General features: G+C 40.2%; 1 protein-coding gene across 5 annotated transcripts in view; it reads right to left on the bottom strand.

The window, feature by feature from the left end:
• NCOA2 (nuclear receptor coactivator 2) overlaps positions 1 to 26,506 on the bottom strand; it is a 265,072-nt gene that overhangs the window by 9,842 nt on the left and 228,724 nt on the right. For 4 of the 5 annotated variants that reach the window (XM_069465528.1, XM_069465526.1, XM_069465527.1 and 1 more), the window contains 10 exons: positions 23,547 to 23,757; positions 21,280 to 21,486; positions 18,372 to 18,587; positions 16,015 to 16,144; positions 10,633 to 10,798; positions 7,406 to 7,684; positions 7,151 to 7,228; positions 5,482 to 5,716; positions 3,394 to 3,571; positions 2,587 to 2,785 (listed from right to left, as the gene is read on the bottom strand). In XM_069465528.1, the coding sequence (XP_069321629.1) occupies positions 2,587 to 2,785; positions 3,394 to 3,571; positions 5,482 to 5,716; positions 7,151 to 7,228; positions 7,406 to 7,684; positions 10,633 to 10,798; positions 16,015 to 16,144; positions 18,372 to 18,587; positions 21,280 to 21,486; positions 23,547 to 23,757 (1,899 nt within the window). The remainder of the gene's footprint in view (positions 1 to 2,586; positions 2,786 to 3,393; positions 3,572 to 5,481; positions 5,717 to 7,150; positions 7,229 to 7,405; positions 7,685 to 10,632; positions 10,799 to 16,014; positions 16,145 to 18,371; positions 18,588 to 21,279; positions 21,487 to 23,546; positions 23,758 to 26,506) is intronic. The other variant, XM_069465529.1, reaches the window with a different exon arrangement.

Below are 26,506 nucleotides of genomic sequence, written 5' to 3'. Positions count from 1 at the left end.
CGGGCAACAGAGTGAGACTCTGTCTCAAAAAACAGAAAAACAAAACAAAACAAAAAAACCCTTTATTTGTATTCTGTACAGAAATCAAATTCAACAGAGACAACAATACTAGAGACATCTTCATGCCATAACCTGTTGACTTTTTTGGCTGGTTCAAATTAGACCAATGACTCACATTTGAGACTTTGGAGTCACCTGAGAGGCTCCTGACATCTTTGCTACTTAGGCAAGGTATTAATTAATTAAAAGGTATTAATTAATTAAGAACAAGTGTGAATACCCAAAACCAGTGCTGGATTTTGTGAATTTGCTCTGATAAAGCATACCATTCATTTGCATTTGTACATTTATTTTATAAATTACAAAGTAAATGTACAAATGCTAATAGAGGAATGATTTTGTCAGAAGACACACTGCAGTTGTGTTTTTGGGCTTCCAATTAACTCTGATATTCAAAAGGTTTAAAGTCCATGTAAAAGTTTCAAAACTATCTGGATTATTTAAAATGCATCAGTTTATTTCTGGGCAGGTTGGACCAGGCCCATGTGAGACTATCCCCGTGGCTCTTCCTCTGTATGCTTTCCTTAGCAAGCAAATAAAGGGTCACGACTGACCATTTTTGTAGGAAATTCAACATTAACCCTGTATTTTCTCCACTGAAAAGACACAAGTCTATATTTCTTTAATTTATATCTTTTTAATTTACCCAAATAGGCATTTAACCACCATAAATTCAACAACAGACGTACAAGTTATTGCTATAAGCACATAGCCTTTTCATAATTCAAAGAGCTTGCTTTAAATTTTTTTCATGTACCACCTTATATTTTTATTAATCATCATTTTATAGAATAAAACACTAAAGCATTGTAACATTCAGTAAATTTTCATAAAGATTGTGAGTCTACTAACATCAGAATTAAATAGACCTAATCAAACTTTTCAATCTGTCACCATTCTTACAATCTTGCTCTAATGGAAATTCAGTGCTGTCAATGATTTGTGCTTAAGTCATTTAAATGTTCTGGGCTGCAGTTTTTCTGTATATGAAATAAGGTTCAGGGTCCTTGCCACATTTTTACTTTGTGTGAACTATGGAGGATCAGTAGTAGAATGATCAGCATCTTGGGCCCTTTAAAAATAAGATCTGTAAATACCATAGTAAAATTATGAGCCTGTGTCTTTACTCCAGGGTCAGCTACAGATTTTTGAACCCCAGCCTGGCTTACCCACCATCTCAAATGCTTTGAGTATCTTTGGCACCTAGTGAATCTGGTGTGTACGTAGGGACAGTAAAATCATTTCAGTGTTATTCAACACAAAACAGAATTATTAAAAAAAAAAATTGACAAAAAAACCATGACATGCATGTTCCAAAGATTAAAAGAATAGTTTTTGGGTTATCTGTGCTAGTCTCCCTGCATAAGTGATGTGTCCTTTCAAGCTAACTGGACGGCAGGTAGTCTGGCTCTTGCTTTTCATCTGGTTTTACATTTATAAAAAAATCAGTTCTTAAAGTATAAAACTAAAATAAAGCTATTTAGGCTGGGCGCGGTGGCTCACGCCTGTAATCCTAGCACTCTGAGAGGCCGAGGCGGGTGGATCGCTCGAGGTCAGGAGTCCGAGACCAGCCTGAGCAAGAGCGAGATCCCGTCTCTACTAAAAATAGAAAGAAATTATATGGCCAACTAAAATATATATAGAAAAAAATTAGCCAGGCATGGTGGCACATGCCTGTAGTCCCAGCTACTCGGGAGGCTGAGGCGGTAGGATCGCTTAAGCCCAGGAGTTTGAGGTTGCTGTGAGCTAAGCTGACGCCACGGCACTCACTCTAGCCCAGGCAACAAAGCAAGACTCTGTCTCAAAAAAAAAAAAGAAATCAGTTCTTAAAGTATAAAACTAAAAATAAAGCTATTTAGGCCGGGTGCAGTGGCTCACGCCTGTAATCCTAGCACTCTGAGAGGCCGAGGTGGGCGGATCGTTTGAGCTCAGGAGTTCGAGACCAGCCTGAGCAAGAGCGAGACCCCGTCTCTATTAAAAATAGAAAGAAATGATCTGGACAGCTAAAAATATATATAGGAAAAAAGTTAGCTGGGCATGGTGGCGCATGCCTGTAGTCCCAGCTCCTCAAGAGGCTGAGGCAGTAGGATCGCTTAAGCCCAGGAGTTGGAGGTTGCTGTGAGCTAGGCAGACGCCACGGCACTCACTCTAGCCCAGGCAACAGAGCGAGACTCTGTCTCAAAAAAGAAAAAAAAAAAAAAAAAAGTATTTAAAAAGCACATTCACCACTCCATAATTTTTAGTGATTCATTTTAGATACTGCTAAATTCTCAAATAAGAAAAAAAAGTAAATGATGAGATAGTTAAGAACGATTTTAAAAGATCCTTGAGCAGTCAGAAATCTTTTTGTGTTTATTTTGGCATTAACAAGTATTTTTGCTAATCTCACTCACACAGGTGAAAATAAGGTGAAAAAACACTTTTCAAAATAAATGTGGGTGTCGACAGCAGACGTTAGGTACATGGAAAGATACGTTTAATGCAGAAATACACAAAGAGCTACGATCAGAAGCCTCAGGTGCTCACCTGCTCGGGACCCATGGAGGACAGCCCCGACGTAGGCACGGAGGTCACTGAGGTCATGCTGATCTGTCCTGTCATCTGGTTCATGTTACTCATGCCACCGGTGTTGGTCGCCATGGATACATTGATGTTCATATTGTTACTGTACATGCTGGTGTTTGCTTGCTGCCCGAAGTGTGGTGGGGACTGTTGTGAAAACATGCTAGAACACAACAGAGATGACATAAGACATTAGAGCCTGATGGCAAGTAGAGGCGGGCAGTGTAGCGCACTTGTTTCTCAGGCATTTACTTTAGAGAGAATAAATCTGAACCTGCGGCGGGGTGGCCAGCAGGCGGGGGGGGGGGGGGGGTGGTCCCTGAGGCCTGAGACGGCAGGGGAAGCTGTGTCCAAGGAAGCTGCAGCGGCGACCGAGCTCTTCTCCTTTTCGGAATATCACCAAGACGCTCCAAGTATATCCCCCGCTTTCATGTCCGCCTCAGAGGAGCTTTTCGCTTGTTTTTATCACATGTCCTGATAAAGGGCGGCTTCTAGGCCACTGCCTTCCACAGCAGCTTCTATCATCAATTCGGGGGTGGTTCCTTTTAGAGATGTTCTTTTTACTTCAGAGGAAAAGGTATTTTGCTAAGCTTTTGTAAATTCTGGTGACTCCTGCCTGCCCCTGGAAAAGTAAACTGGCTTAGCAGTTTATTTGATATTGCTTGCTTGAGCAAAGAAGTTAAAAGAAAAATAAAGGAAAGGGACAGGCAGTCTGTAGAAAGTCTCCCTGGTGACCATTCATCCCCAGAAGACCCAGAACCACGGCACTACCTGTTTCCGCCCATGTTCCCCTGCGCCCATCCGTTCATGTCCGAGGGCGCCTGGTAGGCTGGGGTGGCCTGAGACTGCTGCATCATGGGACTCTGGGTGTGTGCCATTCGGGGCGACATGAGAGGGCTCTGGGGAGTCGTAGCCCCAGTAAAGCCTGGATCAGGTTGCTGACTTATTCCTTAAAAGAACAAAACAGAAATCCAAAAGGGATTGTTAGTTTTATCATAGCAACTGAGGGGAGAGAAGAGAGTATTACAAATTAAGTATGTATAGAAAATTACTTTCAAATACATGATCACGAGCTGATTAATTACATACATTTCAGAGATTCCAAGCTGAGATAAAATGCATGGAGAAAAAAATCTCCATATTTTGATTCTCTATAGTAGTTAGAGTGTACCTAGGAACCATATTAACCATCATGGCTAGAGTTAGAGAAAACACTATTCTTTCCTCAAATCCACTTACAAATCAAGACTGGGTAAAATATACATATTTCTCTGTGACCTGAAATACACAAAGTCTTTAAATTTTTATATATCACTATAATTAGATTGTTTAAATTGGATTAAAGTTCTGCTACACATCAAAAGTCAACACATTTGAATAATTTTTCATTGAATTAAGTCATTCCATGATGAGATGGACATATTATTAAAAATAAGTAACTGTATTCATGGTTAGCTTGTTTTGTATTTCTGTAAAGAGCTTTGTGGTACTTTAGCACTATCCAAGATTAGCAAGAACAAGAAAAAAAATTCAGTATGTGCTTCTTGTTCAGTTTTGAGGTAGATTTTTCTAAATCATCAAAAAGGAGACAGGGTGGGCACAGTGGCTCACACCTGTAATCCCAGCATTTTGGGAGGCCGGGGTGGGAGGATCGCTTGAGGTTAGGAGTATGAGACCAGCCTGGGCAACATAGTAAGACTCTGTCTCTACAAAAAAATTAAAAAAACAAAGCAAACAAACATAGCCGGGTGTGGCGGCACACGCCTGTAGTCCTAGCTACTCATGAGGCTGAGGCAGGAGAACCCCCTGATGCTAGGAGTTCGAGCTATGATTGCACCATTGCACTCAGCCTGGGTGACAGAGTGAAACTTTGTCTTTACAACAAACAAAAAAAGGAACGAGAGCAAAGGAGCTGGGAAAATAAGGGTGGCAACTTCTTAGGATATTTCAGGGATGACATTAAGTTAGCCCATTTTTGCCTGGAAGACTTGTAAAATATGCGTATTTAATTAATACTTAAATTACAAAAGAAAATTAAGAAAAAAGCTATACATTATCTTTCTGGTTTTTTTTTTAAAGAAATAGGAGACTTGGATTTAGACAACACAATGACTTAGTAGTTATTTATAGATAACTCTGGCAAAGGGTGGGGAAAGTCATTTCGAATACTACTGTTAATGTAAACACTTTTATCAATAGTATTCAATTATTAATTGACCATGACATGCAAACAAATATTAATGTTTATGACATTACACACGTGCTATCTCATCTCTTAAGACTGACATTAAACAACAAATCGATATGAAGAAAACTAAGGAGTCTCCTATTGTGGTTTCTATATTATACTTTTCAAGTATTATTTATTCATTAAAGATTTGGTATAATCTTGAAAGTCTTTATTTTTCAAAAGTTGTAGAATGCCGTAATATTTAAATTTATATGTCTTTCAACATTTTGTATCTACGGATTTGTTTGAGTCGGACTCAGAGGCTTTCAAATATAAATATACACATATGCACCCGTGTTCACAGACAGCGACACAAACAGACCTGTTCATACACACCCACACACAGGATAGATGCATTCGCCCCACACACACTTACTTCGGTCATTCGTAAAGGAAGACCTGCCCTCAGAGAAAAGTGGTACCTGGGCCGAGAGCCTGGAAGGTACCGTGCTGGACCTGGGCACTCCTGACAGGCCCCAACTGTCCTCCCAGATCTCCTATCACTCCCTGGTTAGCCAGGTTCATCTGGGAGCCATGCAAAGCGCTGTGAGAGAGCAGCTGTGACCCAGGACTGGGGGACATCGGGGACAAAGGACTGGTGAAAGGTGGTGGGCATGTAAGTCCAGTACCGTAGTTTGGAGGAAATGGAAACTGCTGTGCGTTTGCCTGGGGAATCCGGGGGTTGTTCATGGTTGCTGGTATGCCACTGGGAGCCACCATGCTCGGTGTCATATTCAACCCTTGTCCTCGCATCATCAGAGTTCGCTGCTGAACCTGCTGCTGCTGATGCATTTGTCTCTGTCGGAGATGCTGGTTCAGGATTTCCCTCTGCCTCTGGGCCAGCATCTGAGCATTAATAGGTGCCTGAAATCGGGGGCAATACATGGAGGAGAACATTGGGGGCAGACACAGATTAAAAACCAAAGTGAGTATTACAGATAGGAAAACCATGGTGCTGTCTTGTGTAAAATTATTTGGAAAATGAAATTACATGGAAGGAACTTCGAGTTGAAGCTGAATGAGAATGTGAGTGTCTAAGTTCTAAAGATACGATGATTATTCTGAAACCCTGCTATGACTTAGCAGGGTTAAGTTCAATGAAAGAACACAGTCCTTTCTCTAAGAAGGCTCTGTGATATAAAACTTGAGGATGGCAGTTTAGAGCCTCATCTGAGGGACATATAACAAGTCTAAAGAGAAACAAAAGTCACTGTGACAAAAGGTGATACGGAACACTCCAGAAGAGGCCTAACACAGACAGGAAAAAAGGGAGGAGAGCAGGGGAAGAGGGGAACAGGAACATACAGGAGGGAAGAGGGCAGATGAAGGGAAGGGACTCCGGTGCTGGCTGTCAGTGACAGGTACAAAGTTGCTTATGGGTCCTAAGTACAGTCGATCCGGCTGGGCGCGGTGGCTCAGGCCTGTAATCCTAGCACTCTGGGAGGCCGAGGTGGGTGGATCGTTTGAGCTTAGGAGTTCAGTTCGAGACCCCGTCTCTACTCAAAATAGAAAGAAATGATTTGGACAGCTAAAAAAAAAAAAAAATATATATATATATATATATAAATTAGCCAGACATGGTGGCACATGCCTGTAGTCCCAGCTACTCGGGAGGCTGAGGCAGAAGGATTGCTTGAGCCCAGGAGTTTGAGGTTGCTGTGAGCTAGGCTGATGCCACGGCACTCTAGCCTGGGCAACAGAGTGAGACTCTGTCAAAAAAAAAAAAAAAAAAGGCACTCAAGCACAGCTGAAGGGCTGTCTGGAGTTCCCAAGTGCAAGAGGCTGTGATGCGCCTTAAGGAGAAAACAGGTATGTTAGAAAGTTTCATTCCGGTCTGAATTATGGTGCTGTTGGCTGTTGAATTTAATGTTAATGAATCAATAATACATATTTACATATTAAATAAGATGTCTTTAAGCAGAAACACATAAAACTAAGTTATGTATTGACTGGTTGATGAAAATGTTGTGACCAGAGGCTTGCAGGAACCTAACCCTGTATTCCTCCTGGGAACGATAGTTGAGTATTCTCTAATTCAGTGTTTGCTCTAACCTCGGGTCACGTAATTTCCCCAGAATAACAAGAATTGACTGTACCTGGCAATGAAAATAATAGTGTTGGGAGGGGAATTAAAAAAGTGACATCCTAGATAGATAACTGGGTGACAGTAGAGATCCAGTGTGTTGATCAAGATTTTCTGACCAACTAAGTTACTTTACTTAGGCTATCAAAGAGGAAGAAATTATAAGAAAGATGAGATAGAGACAATGAAAGTGGATGGCTGGTCTGTTCCCTTACCTGTGTCGGTACTCCGGGCCTCAGAGTCAAGTTCACATTTGAAACATTGCTGATTTGATTCATAAGTGGCTGGCGATTCTAAATACATACACATAGGAATCAATGCATTTTAAAAACAGAATACATTTTACTTTAAATCACGCCCTCCCCAACCCACTTTCTGCCTGCAGTCCGGACTGCCGCACCATCTCCCATTCGCCTTCCCCTCGTTCTCCGGCCGCCACCCCCACTTCTGGGCACCACTGACGAACACACCTGCTGTGCTTGGAGGCGATGCTGAAGTTGAAGTCGCAGCTGATTCGGCTGGTTCTGCACTAGGCCCGTGGGCCTGAGGCCGGGTCTGGGCTGCATGCGGAGTGTGGCATAGCTGGGCCGCTGTCCCATGGTGTGAAAGTTTGGGTCTTGCATGGGAGTGTAGCTGCCCTGGGCCATTTGTGCCTGAGACGCGTACTGCTGTGGGAAAACGGGGGCCTTCTGCTCCAGCAGGATGCTGGGGTCCTGGCTCGAGAACTGCTCTGGGTCCACTGCTTGGCTCTGAAGAGAAATCCCCAAATAACAGACAAATTAAAACTTGAAAAACAGCAGAGTCAGTATAAGGCTGTTTTCTTTCACTGTCATGCATTTAAAGATTTTTATACTATACTTACTACACAAAGGCACCTTTAACTTGGGTCTACTTTTCTTTCTAAAAAATGCCTGTGTTCAACAGACCCAGTTACACAAGGAAGAAGCAGGGGTCAAGTTTGACTCCTAGAGTAGCACTTCTTCCAAGGGAAGGAGAAATGGGCCATGACTCCAGAATGCCTCCTGCTCACTCCACTCATCAAAGACTGACCTGGACTTTAAAATGCACCTATCCCCTAGAAAAGTTAAGTTTGGACAGGGTCTCACTCCATCACCCAGGCTGGAGTGCAGTGGTACCATCATAGCTCACTGCAGCCTCAAACTCCTGGGCTCAAGAAATTCTCCTGCCTCAGCCTCCCCAGTAGCTGGGACTACAGGTGCACAACACAGTGCCTGGCTAAATTTTCTATTTTTTGTAGAGACAGGGTCTTGCTATGTTGCCCAGGGTGGTCTTGAACTCTTGGCCTCAAGTGATCGTCCTACCTCGGCCTCCCAAAGTGCTGGGATTATAGGCGTGAGCTACCATGCCTGGCCTAGAAGTGTTAATTTTTTTGACTAATCAGTCACAATTGTACAAATCATTTCGGTTAGACAACAACTTAGTACCTAGGTGGGATCAGCAGCGTTGGGATACCGACCACCATCATCCCCATTTTGTAGACGGCAAAGCTGCCTCAAAGGCATGAAGTGAGCTACCATACAACCAGCCTATTCAGCTGGATGTGGTGGGTTCCGATTCATTTTGTGATTTGGGATCTGAGATTTGGGATCAGTGCAACATGATGCCTATTATTTGTTTTCTGTGGCCGCCAGAACTTCCCACACGCTCATTACCTACTAGACACAGTCCAGGTGTTTGTCACTTGGGACTTCTTAGGGCTGCCTATCTACCTGGGCCAGAATGAGGCAGGTGTGGAAAGTCCAGAACTCCCCAGGGGACACCTCAGACCCAGGGGCCCTGGATATGTATGTGTGGAGGGGAAGGTGTACCTGGCTCATTCTTTCTTCTCCTGCTTCTAGGAGTACTTGCTACGGAGGAGGGAAAGACTCCAGCAGCAATACAGTCTCCCAAGTTTTCTTTAGCTTAGTACAGTCCTAGGCCTTCATCCAAACTGTCTACCCACGTAGTGCCTGAGCCACCCTGAGTCCTGGGCTCAGATGGGCACAGCCCCAAGGCCAGCCTGTGAGAGCCAGGGCCCACTGCCCTTCCCATGGGGGCTGCAGACACACGGATAGAGCCTGAGCAGCGGAAGCTGTTCACCTTGAATTACTGCTCTAACTACATATACAGAACTATCTCAGAACTTTAAATATTTGCCCATCTTTACTACAGAGAAAATCTAATTAAGTAATTTCCATTTTTAAAGAAAATATACAATGCTGATGAGCATAAAGTTATTTGTATTCTACATTTCCCTGATTCTACCTAATCATATTTCTATAATTTAGTTTAATATGACAATATTATTATGATGGTGGATGTGATAAGACAATAGAAATCACATAAATTTTAAAAGGGATTAAAAATATTAAATGATGGCATGACACTAGTTTTCATAAAAACGTTACATGTCACTCAGCAACTAACTCCAAGGCTCTCATTTTTAAATGTCACTTAGACAAACTCAAGGACAACAATACTGAATGCTAAATTCTATCACTAAAGGCAAAACACACCAGCCACACAGGAAATATTTAAACTCCATTTTCCTGTCTTGACTTATTTCAGGTTGTAGCCTGTAACCTCAAGTCTTTTCTTTCCATTCTGCTGTTTTCAATATGAATTGACAAGTCTTTACTCCCACTTCTGTCTGCTGAACTGTGGGAATTATGACAAGACTAATTTGAATGCTTCAGAGAAGTCTCCAGTGACTCTGCATGGCCCTTCTCACAGGCCTGTGCTACGTCAGCACACCCAGGAAGCAGAATGGACCCTGGAAGGTGCTTTGTGGCACTAAGAAATAAAGTTGACTCATGCTGAGTAAAGAGGAAGACAGTAACAAGAGTGTGACGGTTTTTCCAGATTACTCTTTAGGATGCACCACTTCACGTAAATTTAGCCGTGTAACCAGATTCAGACAGTTCTATGCTATTTCAACGAGACTATGTTAGGTTATTTATTGTATCATTGCTACCAAGTACTTTCCTTTTTTATTTTTATTTATTTTATCAACAAGACCAATCAAACTATCAAGCACTTTCAAAGTAGAGACTTAACTTTCTTCAAGTAACCAATGAATGACCGGGAGGAAGAAAACCAAATAAGCTTACTAAGACTGGTTAACTTCTTTTATATTCCCATGTATGCTTAAATATCCCCAAAATTATCGTGGGCTAAACCCACACAAAGGTCAAAATGATTTAGAGACAGTTGTAGCTATCTCTAAAATGATATCTGCTAACTCATGTGCAAAGTATTCTTTTAGCACCAACAGCTTCCTACCCCTGGCGCACAGGGGTAAGATGAACATGGTGGTCACGGCGTTGGAGGCTCATGCTGGCTTCTGGGTGGAAGAGCTCAGGTCTCTGGGCAACAACGTGCTGTGCGCGGTTTCTCTTTTCTCATCTCCTTGCGTGTCCCTTCCTATCAGCCAGGGCAGACACCAGGTGTGCGGAACCTGAGTTTCTGCCCTTCTCAATAACTCAAATTATATATGAAGTTCTCAGTGTTTTCCATTTTTGGGCCAAAGTTTCCATGAGAGTAACAGTAAGAGGGGAAGGAAGAAAACAGGGCCAGCCTGTTACGAGGTGAAAAACAGTGTTCTAAAAAGCAGCTGCAGAGCATCTGTATACAAAAGAAAATGCCACCTTCGTGCCCACGAAGAACACTTGGCCCCCAGCTGCCCATCTGTGCATACCTGGCTGACCAGTTCGGGAATTCCCAAAGCTCTATCAATCTCCTCCAGGCCATCAAAATTCCGCAAAGCCAGATAGAGCTGGTCCAGGAGAGCTCCCTCGTCACTTGGAGACTCAGCTGCAGGATGGGGACACAGCAAGTCGTCTGGAGAGCTGCCGAATGGCTGTCTGTAAGGAGACAACACTTCATCTTGAGCTTATGGATGGTGAGAAAACACTTTTTTCCCTTAAAGGTGAAAGTATCAACTGACTTCTGGGGTGTTTGCAATGAACTACTGTACCAGCCCAACACAGAACAAAAGGACAATCAGAAATAACAGATACCCTTTATACAGTGCCCAATCCAGGCCAGACATAGATCTAGACATCTGCGGTATGATTTTTGTTTCCATCATCCCCCACTTCCCGGCTGGCAAAGCCAAGGCTCAGCGAGGCTGCATTATCTGCTGGAGATCCCAAAGGCAGGCACTGCCAAGTTGGGATTCCAGCACGCATCCGTGTGGGTCCAGGGCCCACCTGCCCACCCTGTCCCACAAATCTGTGCTGACTCCTCAAGCACGTATACATTTACTCTGCACTGAAGGAATGAAGTACTTTTCTGAACTTTGGTAGGAGGCACTAATTGATTTAAGACTCTTATCTACAGGTCACCATGATGACAACTGGGAGAGACCAGAGACCTGTAAGCATAAAAGCTGCATTAATCTTCTTGAACTCAGCTGTAGCTAGATTCCACTTAGCTGGGCTGATAGGAAATTTCTTGGTAATGCATAAAAAGGCCTGGTAAATAGTTATTAAAGTCCTCAAGAAGCTATCTGTTAGCCTTCCTGAGTTAGGTACATAAGAAAAGTGGATCCTGAACGTGAGAATTATGTTTGTTAGTATATAACAGGTACTAAAATCAGAACACTAAACTCCAAACTCTATGGTATTTAAAAAACTCTTATAAATGAAAATAATCGACAAATTAGAGGAGCTTTTTAAAAAGAGCTTCTGACTTACTTTAATACCAAAATGGAAAAATGATACTTGTACTTTACCAAAAGTCTGTTTTGTACTCTTAGATTTACTATGTGATGTTTTGGAGAAAATGAAAGTTTACAGATAAGCAAACTCCTTCTTAAGTGAATGAGAATAAACTTATCAAGGGATGGAGTTATCTATCTAACCCAGTTCAGTACACCACGTCTTTTTAGACGGTCTAATATGCTACTTTGGCCTAGAACCCTGAAACTGAAGTGCTGAGCGCGGAAACAGTTAGAACAGGTGCATTAACGACAACCTATGCTCTCCATTCACCCTAGTCACTTTAAAAGGAGATCTCCCAGTTGAGTGTCTCCTGGAGGCCACTCCTCACCTGCAGGCCCCACCCCCCCACCCCCCAAACCCCCATTCCCATGGCTTCTGAGCCATCACGGCCCACCCAACTCCAGCTCTGCAGCGGAGCACCCGCCACTGGTTTCCCGGGGCCCTGCCAAACCCTTGGGGAGTATGTTCCTCCCACTCCTGCCCCTGCCTGGCTCAGGAAGAGGCACCCATGAGGCTTCCTGGCTCCTTCCCACTTCTCTTCCACCGTGCACGCTGTCCCAGAAGTAACTTTCTCTACTCAAGTGTGAGCAGGCCAGGCCACCACTCCCCTAGAGAGTGGGAGGGAGGAGCCGACGAAGCAGTGTGGCCACGGCAGGGAGAAAACCACAGACTGCCTGTCATGGAAGCAGAAAGAGGAGGAAATTCCCCAGTGAAGAATGACTGGCACATGGACGTGGTAAGTTTCACGAAAAAGAGTTCATGGCAGCCAAGAGTAGATGCTGGCTATTTCCCAAATTCGCTGAGACCTCATTCCCTAAAGATGCTAGTTAAGTGAGGCATTCAAGTACTTTCTTTGCCTAGCTTTAATTTGTAATTTTCAACTTCTGTTTCTTCAGAAGCTACATTCACATCCAACCCTCCCACCCCAGATTTCTCTACTGATGACAGGCTCTTATGAAATCCAATCCATGCAAGGCCACATGGATTCTGCACAAACAGACTTCCCAGTCTTGTACCTGACTGAAATCCAGTGTCAGAAGGAAGCAGAGACACTATCTCATGCCTTAAGACCACTCCACCCTAGGGCAGACCAGCAACACACCAGTTACTTAAAAAATGAAAGCAAATGTTTGTTTGCATTTAAAGAATTCTCTACATAATGCTTTCTTTTTCTTAAAAAAACAAATGGAAAAAAAAAAAAAAAAAACACCTCAAATGAGTACACAGATTAAAAAGTACAATAGTACCTCCAGGCTTTTCTAGGTTGGTCAAGGGCCTCTTCAACTCAAGCTGGGACTCTCAAGATATTTCCCCAACAACTTTCTAGCTTACAGTCTCCCTCTAATTCTCCTAATATGGTGCTCTCAGGTTCCTTTTCCCAAAAGCACACTTTACTGAGTACACCAGCCCTACTCAAAATTCTTAACGTGGTTCTTCAGCTCTCCCAGGAAAATGTCTAAGTCACTGGGATGGGGTGGTAGTGGTGGAAGAATTCAGTACCTTTGGTGTTGATGTTCAGTACTACAACATATTAAAAGCCACTTTTATATTCAGAAAAGTTCGTGGCATTGTGACCTGGTAATATAAATTTGGACACACCATGAGTTATATCACTTCCCTTAACGACATCATAGTATGCTTGGCTTACAGAAAAAGTACTGATCCAGACCTCCAATCTCAACTTTATAAATGGCCACTAACTTAATGATGAAGTTATTTTCCTGTGTGGGGGGCAATTACAAATATAGTTACAATCTAAATAGTATCTAGCAGATGAATATAATATTAAAAAAAGGATGGAAAAAACATACATAGGCTCCAGGCTGGTACAAAATAGTAAGTAATAATTTAGCAGAACATAGATCCCTAATCAACAGAAACCCCACACCTTAAAATCTACATATTTATGGACTAGTAGGTCATTAAGGATGGGAATAAGGAGAATAAGGTCAAATTCAGCTCCTGTTTGAGAAACCACATACCATTACCATTTCTTCACTTTTCATAAAAATTTTCAAAATTCTATTACCAAAATAGCAACTACTGAATGATGGGAAAGCATCAACAAAAGAAACTTTACTCTTATGAATACCTTTCAAATAAGAGAAAACCAAATTAACTCAGAAATTTTGAACTTAATGTGAAAAGAAGTCTTTCATGAAAGGCAACTACTCTATTTCAAAAGAAAACTCCTTTAATAAATCAAACAGAGATCTTTAAAAAGTCATCCATAAATTTTTGGCTATATTTTAAATATTTCTTTTATATACCAGATGAATGAAGGGGAAAAACCATAATGGAACTAAAGAAAGGGAAAATTTCTAAGTTACAAATAAATGTGTATGTGATATATTACAGGTTTAAGGGCTAAACTACTGTCATTTTGAAATGTACACGTAAACTAATGCTGGATTCATAAACATTAAAAAACCTGTTCCTGGCCAGGCGCGGTGGCTCATGCCTGTAATACTAGCACTCTGGGAGGCTGAGGTGGGTGGATTGTTTGAGCTCAGGAGTTCGAGACCAGCCTGAGCAAGAGCGAGACCCCGTCTCTTCTGAAAATAGAAAGAAATTGGCTGGACAACTAAAAATATATGTAAAAAATTAGCTGGGCATGGTGGCACATGCCTGTAGTCGCAGCTACCTGGGAGGCTGAGGCAGGAGGATCGCTTGAGCCCAGGAGTTTGAGGTTGCTGTGAGCTAGGCTGACACCACAGCATTCTAGCCCAGGCAAGAGAGTGAGACTCTGTCTCAAAAAAACAAACAAACAAAAACCAAAAAAACAAAACAAACAAACACAAAAAAACCAAACCTGTTCCTAAATATTAACTGTGTGATACTTACAAAGGGGACTTAAAAAAAGCATTGCTTTTCTTTTTAAATAAAGAGTTAGAATCTTTGTTATCCATCACATGTGAATTCCTATGACTACAGATTACCCTAAAATTGGTAATAAATTTCTTCCAAACTGAATTATTTAAAATAAAAGACGTAAGTGGCTAGGAAAACTGAAATAACTTTAAAAGTGATGAAAACGTTTTGTCCACACAGTTCGTACACAAAGAAAACTAACAATTCACAGAAGCACTAACAGACCAGGGCAGCACTAAGTCACAGACACTTGCACAGCAAACTGAACAAGCTTCCTCTGTAACTGGGCCAAGTGTAGCCGTGGAATTGTTTCCATTTTTTTTTTTTTTGAGACAGAGTTTCACTCTGTTGCCCGGGCTAGAGTGAGTGCCGTGGCGTCAGCCTAGCTCACAGCAACCTCAGACTCCTGAGCTCAAGCGATCCTCCTGTCTCAGCCTCCCGAGTAGCTGGGACTACAGGCATGCGCCACCATGCCTGGCTAATTTTTTCTATATAGATTTTTAGTTGTCCATATAATGTCTTTCTATTTTTAGTAGAGACGGGGTCTCACTCTTGCTCAGGCTGGTCTCGAACTCCTGACCTCGAGCGATCCACCCGCCTCGGCCTCCCAGAGTGCTAGGATTACAGGCGTGAGCCACCGCACCCGGCCAGTTTCCATTTTTGTTTTCACAGAACTCTCATCAGTTTGGGCAACAGTAAAAATCCTACTTTGGGGCCTAGTTTTCCCTAGAAACTAATCTTTGACATTTCTTCCAAAAATAACTCTCCGGTGCCTGATTTAATTATTATGCACTTGTACTATATCATGTACAAGTTTCCACGGAAATGGGTGGGTTTCTAAGATATCAAATAAACATATCTAGAAAACAATCTACCACTCACTGTTATCACGAAATTAGAATCAAAGAGCTGGAAGGACCTTGGGAAACCAGCACCCAAGTGCGACAGCAGGGCCATCTACAAGACACTGTCTTCCCACCACTGTTGGCAGCCAGGGTGGATGGGCCACACTGCCCTGACCGAGGTTCTTCCTCTGTCTCCCGCTGCCTTGATCCGACTGGAAGCAATTCTACTCTGGGCCTCTGACGTGCTGCTTTTCCAGTGGGACTGGCTCCCTGTCATTTTTGCCTCCTAGAATCAGACCTTTTCTTCAAGACTCTGAAGCATTCCCCAGCACTCCAACTGGACGGTCTATTGAAACGTGGCTTATTTCTCTTGGGGCATTTATACTGCATATTATCTCATACTACAGTTATCAGGGTACATATCTTGTTTTTCAACTCAATTGTAACTTCTTTAAAGGCATGTCCTAGTCTGGCCGATTCTTGGTTTCCCCCCTCCAAACTTCATTCCCTGCTGAGTAGATGATATAGTCTGAATCAACAAAAACTGGTCAAAAGGAAAAGATTAACTTCTGGCATAGGTCCAAAAATAACTTAAGAACCTCATGAATCGCTACTCTCTCGGATGCACTCGGCACTCACCTGTTCTGGCTGGCAAAAGATGCCTGGTCTATAGGCAGGATGCTTTCAGGCCACGGGGCAGTCTGATTTGGAGGAGCTTGTTGTTGGCTATACTGAGGTCCCCCCATGTTCATCTCTAATTCAGATGGCCCTAAAAAAGAAAAAAACCCAAAAATTTTACATGTTGTGATCAAGGAAGTATCTGTTTCTGCCATGTAATATACAGTCAAATATCTAGTTGATAGAAAATGGAAAAGACAGAATTATCCAGGTGAAAGCAAGAAGATAAAATTCTGGCTTTGAAATAGAAATAAAGGCAAAACATATCTAGGCTAATCACCCTTTTCAGGGAATATCCTAGACCAGCAGTTCTAAGCCTTTAGCACTCAGGAGCACCTATACTCTTTAAAAAAGAGCTTTTTGTTCCTGTGCATTATCTCTTAGACATTTACCATACTGGAAATTGAAACTGGCAAATACAAAAAAGTGCTAATCAATTACAACAAATGAATTCTATGTTAATATAAACAAGATCTTTCAATGCAAAAATGAAAAAACCCTTTTCTTGGCATTGTTTTACATTTTTGCAAATCACTTTCATGTCTGGATTAATAGAAGAGAGCAGAATCTTCCTTCTATCTGTTTCCACATTCCTTCTGCTGTGGTATCAGACAGTATGTAACTTCTGCAAAACTCTACTGCATCGTAATAAGCGTGAAGAAGGCAGATAGTGCCTTATTATCGTGAAAACAGCTTTGGCCTTGCAGACCCCCTGCAAGGACACCAGAGTGCTGGAACATCCTTTTAAGAAGTGCTGGTCGGGACCACTTGCTCCCAAACTTTTCCTGGCTGCACCTGGGTCAGCTCTTCCACCAGCGGCAGCGTGCAGCGGAGAGGAGGCCCAGACAACTCAGACATGCTTTTTCTCAGAAGTTGTCCTGGAGGCTTTAAAGCTAAGGGATGACAAGAGCTTTTACATATTGTATTATTATTACCTACAGACCTGTCTTCATCAAAATGGATTATTTTCTGTTTAATTCACAGCTTTTTTGAGTTTATTAAAAATCAGAGAAATTCAGCTACATATTTAGAGCCCATAAGTCAGATGCTCTTCAGTGAAGGCTGAGAATAAATTAAATTTCTGGATATAAAGAACGCATTATTATGATTTTAAATAATTTAATAAATGTTAAAATTTCTCTTTACATAGAGATCTGGTTATTCTTAGCATTTTCATGCAACCTTCAAATTATATAAGTTTGTGTTTGGGAACTACTCATGACTTTGAATACATTCGATGCAGAAAGGCAACAGAAAAGTCATCTCTCAGAATCAACAAGCCAAAATGTGCCAAGCAATTAAATAACTAAGTAAGAAAACTGATGCCTGGGTTAGTTAGGATGAGAATTCTGCATTATCTAGTCAAAACAACCCTGGTATCTTTCTGTGAATGATTTAGCTCTTCCTCATTGTACAATATCTAAATATGTGAAATGAAAATTATGCTAATGTACATGATAAGAGGAAGGTTAATATGTCAACGATTAGGAAAATATTCTCAAAAAGAGTTGTATAGACCATTACTTTTTTTTTTACTAGAACAGCTTCATTGGGATATAATACACATAGCATAGAATGCACCCATTTAAAGTGTATGATTCAATGAGTTTTAGCACAGAGTTGTACAAACATCACCACCATCAATGTTAGAACATTTTCATTCCCCCCAAAAGAAATCACTTACCTATTAGGAGTCACTCCCCACTCCCTGTGCCCTCCATCCCTGGGTTCCAGGCAACCATTACTCTACTTTCTGTCTCTGTAGATTTGCCTGTTCTGGACATTTCATGTAAATGGTACCGTACAATGTATCAGATCATTAATTTTAATAACATGTGAACTGTCTCCAAATAGAATTCTAGTGATCCTCACATTCTATGAGGTGTTCTGTAAGTCCTTGCAACCTTCAGTGAGGACCTGGGAGAGTGTGATTGTCATTTAGGATGGTGGCCCAGAAATCTGCATGTTAAGTTCCTCAGAAGATTCTCATGCTCGTCCAGAGTCAGGAACTAGTGATGTACTACTGAACCATTTCTTCATTTGAAAAATATCACATCTATAACATTTATAGTGTGACATGCTAATTCACTTCTCCCCAGAGTTGAAGTTAGGCAATTTAATGAAAATAAAACATTACAAAAGTAGTTGGTTCTCTGAGATTCTATACAGAGTTCCAGCAAAATCCCACTTTTCACACCTTCCCGTGGGCAGATTACCTAAACTGCAAATTAGAAGCATGTCTTCAATGAACTAATGGAGCTGATATTACCTTCAGAAAGCATAAAAATGGAAAGGAAAGAGCACTGGAACCACCTTACCTATATTCATGGTCTGAGACTGAAGCATCTGTCTTTGGCCAGGCTGGCCGTTGGGTCTCATGGGAATGTTGGCCGTTGGATTCCGAATCATACCTCCTTGGATTGGCCGGTTCATGGCACTGGTGGAAGCAGCACAGGTGACTCTTACGGCTGGGCTCTGTGGAGCCCATTCCCCAGATGGTATGGTGGGCCGAGAAGCATTACTACCAATCATTCCTGCATGAAAGCCAAAGAAAACTGAGAGATGCAGCCACTGAAAACATCTTTAGCATGTATGAACACTAGATGATCTTACTATCTACGAGACACTCATTCTGAACTCCAGTTAGCCCAACAGCTAAGGCCCTCGTTGGGCAGATGTGGGCCCTTGGCTAAGAAGGGCGATTACTATGAAGTTTTCATAACATGGACTTGCCACTCTTCATAGTTCGGAAAAGCTGTTAAAATTGTTCCCATTTGTACTCAGAAACAGGTGCTGTGGCGGTGGATAACCCCAACTTCCTTCCTCAGGAAGTGAATCACATTAGCTGATATACACGTCAACGTTTTACTTTCCAAAAGGGAGGTAAAGGCTAAGAGGAACAAGGTAAAAATGATAATCAATACTCTAATTGTAAACTAAAAACACAGAGAACATCGTGTGAAGCCTACGACAGATTTCTAAATCCCTGAATCCCTTTCACAGTATTACAATTTGTTTAACTTCAAAACTGACCAAGGGTAGCCTCTAAGTAATGGGGAAATTACAGGATTTTTCTGACATTTACTGCAGTTCTTCATATCCAGGGCAAGGGAACTCCTACTACTTCAATACACAGGGACCACCACGTTCCTGATTATACAGAACCAGAACGGGTTTGGATAGATTTGTACAAATCCTTTCATATTCGAGATTTTGGCAGTTATTTGGCTAAACAGGAACAATGAGAGCAAAATACTGGCCAACAGGATCAAGTGTTTGCACTATCCTGACCCGGCCCCCAGGATGCTGGCAACGGCCAGACATTTCCTAAAACGTGACATTCCAAAGGGGAAAACCCCAAATGAGGTCCCTTCATTTTGAAGGGTTTAATGGTAGATGTATAAAGGTTCTGCTTTCAAATACACAGCTTGCCTTCATTTTCCTTAATTATGATAAAAACCTAAAAATAGAGTGTATTTAACAAGTGGAAAGAACATGTATTGTGGGTGTTTCTTCCCTTGTAAAATGAGAATGTGCTGTGAGGATGATTAAGGGAGAAAGGTAATTAGATTTAAAAAGTTAGATGACTATTATATCAATACATATTTAAAAATTTTTTAAGATTAGATTTGAACCATACAAAAATATTATGGGAGAAAAGCATTTTATTTTTCTAAAAATCTCCTATCTAAATAACATAAAAAGATTATAGAAAGTCTAGAAAGCAGAAGGGAAAAAAATCATCCATAATTCAACAATATTAATGCAATGATAACTGGGATAGTTCCTTTCAGTCTGTTTTTTGTTTTTTGAAACAGAGCAGGGGTTATTGTATGATCTTCACAGCCTGGACACCAGTGAGCTCTAGGCTATTCAGATTTTAATATAGGCCTGTTGCCAAATTTCTACATAAGATTCCTACAAGAACTCAGATCTTCTTGTATCTGATACGCTGATAGCCTTAATAAATCACTGGCTCCTTTTCTATTACAGAAGTTTATACACATCAGTATTTTATTTATCTTAAAAATTTTATTTATATTTATTTATTCATGAAATGAATATGGTACTGTTTCTGTGAATATATAAATTAATGGAATAGTCAGAGCCTGGCACATGTGGTAGGTACCCAATAAATATGTGCTGAATAAGTTACCTTAACACAGTGTAATTCACACTTCCCATAAATTCCTTATCAACAATAGAAAGTAAAAAATCCACCTTTTCCCCTCAAATTGAACTCTTATATTCAGTTAACTATCTAAATGGCAATGTGTGTATACGGATTACAGACTAAGCTAAAAATAAAATACGAAGAATTAAAACACCCACAACTGTAAGTTCTTTTTATAAGATCTAATTCTTTCTATGCCTTTGTTTCAAGTACTTCATTGAAATAAAGGAAGAAAGCTGTAAATTGTGAGCAGCTCTTCATTAGAAACCCTAGCTTCCTGCTGGATCTGTAATAAATAGGTGTGGCAGGGGCCAGGACGTGGCGGCTGCAGCAATAAATGCTACTGCACTGATTTTTAGCCTGAATTGGATGGAAATTTGGGAATGTGGTACCACTGTGACAGTGACTACGACTTAGGAAATGTGCCTGGGCAACCTGGCAGACCCCTGAACTTACAGTAGGTCAAGGTCCAAACCAGATCACAGGCAACATCCTCCATCTTCAAAAATGGAGACCGGGGCCAGATCTGAAAGTCACTATTAGGCCAGACATACTATTGTCTAAATTTTTATTTTATTTTTATTTCTTCTTTATTTTTAATATATTTCTGAGTGAGAATTATGTCACCTAGAACCATGAAAGGTTGGTTGAATTTTAAACTTTTATTCTGAAATTCTCCAAACACAACTAATCAATTAATAAGTTCTGGGGTATCAGCAAATGATTGCTGGAAGCTAGCAATCACCAATTTATTTCACACATACCCTATGTGAATGCCTAGAATAGTAACTGGGACAGAAGTGAAGGCCAGGCTATAGGATTAATGATTAGAAATCATGTAAAAGTAATGATCACAGAATTAACAAGTCAGTTTATTGGAATCTTTCCGATATGCCATTCTCACAGTGGGCATGTGTAGAGTTTTCTTGCTTTAAAATGTTAGGCTCTAACATAACAAGTTCACTTGAAAAATTCTACTAGCTTGATGTGGATGAATACGTCATCAAATTAAATAACCCACCAATAAAGGAACAGTGCATTTGAGCCCTTACCTGTGCTACCGTTCCCTAAATTTCCTTGGTTTCCTATCATCCCTTGATTACCCATCATTCCTGGCTGAGGTATCACTGAGTAGGGACTACTGTTTCTGATTGGTGGGAAAGGTCCAGCACCAGTTGGGCTTTGCAATGTGATGTCAAGTGGTAAATTCTGGTTTGGCAATAACCTGCCCAGTTGCCCTGGTCGTGGGTTATTAAAAGCTAAGGAGAAAACAAATGAAAATTGAAGGTTAATATAGGATAATGGAAAAGAATATTAACAATAGTAGTGTTTAGGGAAAATGTCATCTGTAAAATGACAAAGATATTGTGCACATCAGGGACCAAATGCCTACATAAAAGACAAATTCACAGACAAAAACCGTACATAGCGCCAAAGTGTAGACTCGTAATATAATCAAGTCTCTCATTTAACTCTTGATGACTTTGCAAAATAACCCCACACAAACAAAAAAAAACCAAATGTATATTATTTACTGTATACTTTTCTACCCAATAGTAATTTCTAATAGTCATCTATATTTGCTAAGTAAACCATTAGTATGGTTATTTTTTTCCTGTACTTAGGAATACTGCTTTCTCACAGCTAAGAAGCTGTAAGTATCTCTTGTATATAGCACCAAATCTAAACACATGTGCTTTGTATGTTAGAATATCATTTCTTAACTGGATTTTCCTAGGATTAATATTAGATTAAAAGTGGCTACCCTCATTGGAACTTAAAATGTTTAAGGGTGAACTCTGTTACCTGGAGCAGTATTAAAAGCTTTAGAGCCCCACTTACTTTTCTAAGTACAGCTTCTTTGAATTCTGGATACATTTAAGATTTAAAGTAATTTTTACGGTTAGTTCACAAGAATTTATTTTGTACTAAGCACTATACTAATACCACATTGATAACCCATAATTTAATGCTATTAAATTTTAAAAATACTAAGATTATTATAAATTATATTAGATATAATAACATCAAGTACTTTATCTTCTCTAAATTATATAAACAAAGTCTGAAATAGCACATTTAAAGGAAAGTTCTTAACAATCAATAACAGATATAAAATATTTAGAAAAATTAGGGCTGGGAATGGAAACTATGTCCACGCTTAATCATGACTTTCTCAGGCTTAGTTATCTGGTTACCATCCAATGCTCGCAATGCCATTAGCAGCTACAGATAGAGGAGAGCCCTGAGCTCCCATGTAGCCCTTCATTACCTCCCCTGTCAATGAGCGTAAACTACCTGGTGGGTTTCTTACCCGCCTCTCAACTACGTGACTTTGTGATCTCCCATGGTCCAGAATTAAACCCCCATTGCCTAAGAAAAAGGCAGGTTTGAGAGATAATAAGCAAAAACTCATCTTTCTTTTGTTTTACTCTTTTCAGAATGGCCAGAAATCACTTAAGAAAAGATCTAGACAGCAGAGACATTCTATGATTTGGTTGATGGCTGCCATTTCTGATTTGAGAACAAACTCTAGGCACTAGGTCGAACTGTATTTGAAAGGAAAAATCATTCTGTTCATCAGTTTAACACTGAAGAGGTTATCTATCTTTCTATAAATTATAGCCTGCTACAGAACCATTTAAAACTATCAATACAACTTCAGATACTATCTAGTTCATAAACTGAGTGCTCGGAGTAAATAAAGGATTTATCCTAAACTTAAAAAATTTAAAATAAGATTTAAAAATTTAAAATAAAAGATAACAGATGTATTTTATAAATAGACAACTAATTAAACTTAGAAAACATATCATGTAAAACAGATGTTTATATAAGGATTCCTAAAAGATAGGGCAAGATATTTTTAATGTGTATAGCCCTTTCATGTATAATGATTAAATATTTTCAGAAGAATCATTAATAGCATATTATTCCTAAAAAGTCAGCATAATTCTTTAATTTTTTATATTTTAAGTATTCAGTTTGGTATTAAACACATAAAATGTATTTAAAACTCCACGTCTGAAGGCAGTAACTGAAATGAAGGGAAATATGACAACCAGCTGAAGAACTTCGTCAGTGTAGGCCAGTCTCCCTGCATCTGTTGATTGAATTACCCACAAGAGCATGTTAGAGAGCCCTGTTCACGAGAATCCATTTTGAATACTGTTTCAAGAGACCCAGACAGTAGATGGTGCTATTTGATCACGAAAACCGTGAAGTGACTAAGCTGTTTGCATCAGACTTTAATAATCTCTGTTTCTGACACTGATTACATGGACATTTCTTGGCATGACCAGCAGTATCTCATACTCACTGCTCTGTGAAATTCGCAGTGCCGTTTTCTGGGCTCCAACAGGTGTGACAGGGCTGTTGTCAGCTGTGAGTTGCATGAGGTCATTGATGATGGCTTGCTTGTCAACTGATCCAGCCGGAGCGCCTGGCCTCGTGTCTGGGAAAAGCTGTGGTAATTGACTATTCTGCAAATCATCCAAAATCTCCTCCAAGTTGTCCAGCTCACTGCCAGGCTGTAGTTAACAAACAGAAGAGTTTATCCAGTCCTACTCCAGGAGCGGGCACCACAGGCCCGTTTACAATCACAGACCCAACTGGTACAAGGAACCACAGCCAACTAAAAGATGAAGATACATGCGTACTTCAGGCTTAACAGCTAAGTGATCATCTTTTAAAAAATTAAATTGACAAAGGACAAGTAATTTAATCTCTTGGTCCTCAATCCCCTCATCTATAAAAAGAGATGGCTGAATTAGAAAGAAAGCGCTCTTCCAGCATTGTGATACATTGTCAGTTTATAAATTCCACTTTATTTTATGCTAATCATTCTATTAATTATGAATATGCATATTTCCAATTAATTATGAGTGGACTATGACTTACCGTACAGGTCTAGGATTTGTGGTTAAATCTGAGAAATAACAACAAAACCAAAACACTGGTAGAAAATATGATCCAAATTTGCACCGAATGAGCATTTAACAAATGCTCATCTCCTTTTAAGACTTTTTTCTTTTTCAAAAAGGGGGGATGCAAAATAAGCTTGAAGAAACCATGAACTGAGCATTGCTTTTTCAATTTGAGTCGTGCTTTTTGTCTGCTTGCACTTTCAGTTTCAAATGACAATGGCTTTCTTAGTCATTTATCAGCTTAGGTGACACATGTAGAAAAGCAGGATAAAAACTGGTTGTCCCCAAACGTAGCACTTATTAACCTTATAAAGAGGCCATAAAACTGTTTCTTAGGGCTCCCCCCCTTTTTTGTTTTCTTAAATTTCATTTTCAATCACCAACATTAAAATAATAGGGTTAAGTATCACCACTGTTTCATACTTAGTACTTTTCTTTCAGGAAGCTAAACTGGAATCTATTCTAGATTTTATAGATATTCTTTTAAGTAGAATCTATCTATGTGCCAGGTAAAATCAGTGCCAATCACACAAGAAAATGGCTGAGTTAACATGCTAGGATTGCTGTCTAGTGCAAAAGAGGTATGAATGATTTTCTTGATGTGGAGGTGGAAAATGTAAGTTAGGCGCTTTCCTCAGGCATCGGATGGACTTTGAATTTTTGACCACAACAAGACCTTTCATCTACATTGGCAAATCAAATGAAATACGTGTCATACATCTGATAATGAGTTACACTGAAAGCAAACTGGCTTACATTTTTTCTATCCTATATACAATTCCTATTCCCCATGTAGAGGCTGAATTTGCTAAGATTTTTGTAACTTATGGCAAATGTAATATATCTACATGGGACGTCTTCTGACTGGATATATTTATTTCTCAAGTTAGGAAGGATAGAATAAAATGACATTTTATTTGGGTCTTTTCAGAGACAACTAGCTTAGCAATAACTTGGAGATCCATTTTATTAATGCATTGTTTGAGCAATTACAAGACTATTTTTTCATTAGTTTAGCCGATCAAATCTACCAAAAGAGGGAGGCAAAACATGGGGTAGTTAGTTCCATCTGATGTTAAGGGTTAGGTTCCAAAGTGAGCATCCTGAAGTGCAGACAGTCACAGACAGACAAAATGATCCTTGAAGCTCCTTAGGAAGGCACTGTGCTGTCTGTCCCCTCCAACGGCACAGTTTTTCCTCCAGAGTGGCAGCACATGCCTAGTTCTTTGGCTGAGTCCTAAATGAAGCAGTTTATGAGGGGGCCACACTGCCTTTAAAAAGCCTGTAGTTACATGTCCACAATATTAGAGCCACAGGGGAACCCAAGCCCAGCAAACTCACGTCACCACCTCATGTTACCCTGCTAGGGCACACATACTCATCAGGCTGAAGGGTGGGCAAAACTGCTCACATATTACTTAAATGACCATTTAATAACCATCCGTTCTTTTCTTCTGAATGCATAAAATTGACTTTGTGCACTTCAAATGCATATGTAAAGTGACTCCACTGTAAATCTTCCTTGCCATGTTTTGCTGAATACATAAAGGTACAAACAGACATTCTCAGTATAAACACGTACTGCCCTCCAAGGACTATACCTGGAACTTAGCAATGGGCACTCAGTCATCGAGATGAATTTTTTAACCATGTTAACACACAATTTAAAAAAAATTTCCCCATGATCAACTAAAAATTTTCATAGAAATTCCTATACTTTCCATTAATTTCTCAGAAAAATGTGTCATAAAAATGTGTGATAGATACCCTTATAGTTTGTCGTGAAAATAGTTACAGAAATCAGAAAGAAGATCTAATAAACTGTGAAGTTTATGTCTGTTCTGTGAAACCAAGTTTTCCCACTACAATGCTGCCCCGTGTTGTGCATTTTTCAAAAGTGGAAGCTCCAAATGTGGGAGTGAGGGAGGTAGCCTGTAATAAGTAATAAGTTGCCTGTTGAGAAGGCCTTGCAGATTGCCTTGAAAAAAAATACCCAAAATAAACAGGTTCATGTAAACAATGATAAAACAAAACATGTTATTTTTCTCAATGGACACACTTATATTTGCCCTCAATCCCAGATATACATAAAAGAAACTTTTGACAATATACATTAACAACAGTCTGGGTCTAGACTCCTTCCTTTCCTTTATGCAAATAAAATTATATTGTAAACCATCCCGAATGTAAAAATAACGATCATACTTCCAAAGAGTTCTGATGACAGTATGCATGGTTCTTTCTTCGTAATCTACTCCAGTGTCTAATATAATGAGTTTAATGTAAGTCTAATGTTATAGACATATATGTATGTTAAAGTATATTTGGATGGTTTAAATTTATTTCAAATCAT

This window comes from Eulemur rufifrons, chromosome 3, assembly GCF_041146395.1.
Source record: "Eulemur rufifrons isolate Redbay chromosome 3, OSU_ERuf_1, whole genome shotgun sequence".
Lineage (NCBI taxonomy): Eukaryota > Metazoa > Chordata > Mammalia > Primates > Lemuridae > Eulemur > Eulemur rufifrons.
Note: the sequence above shows the minus strand (reverse complement) of the source record. Positions and strands in the feature narration are given on the sequence as shown.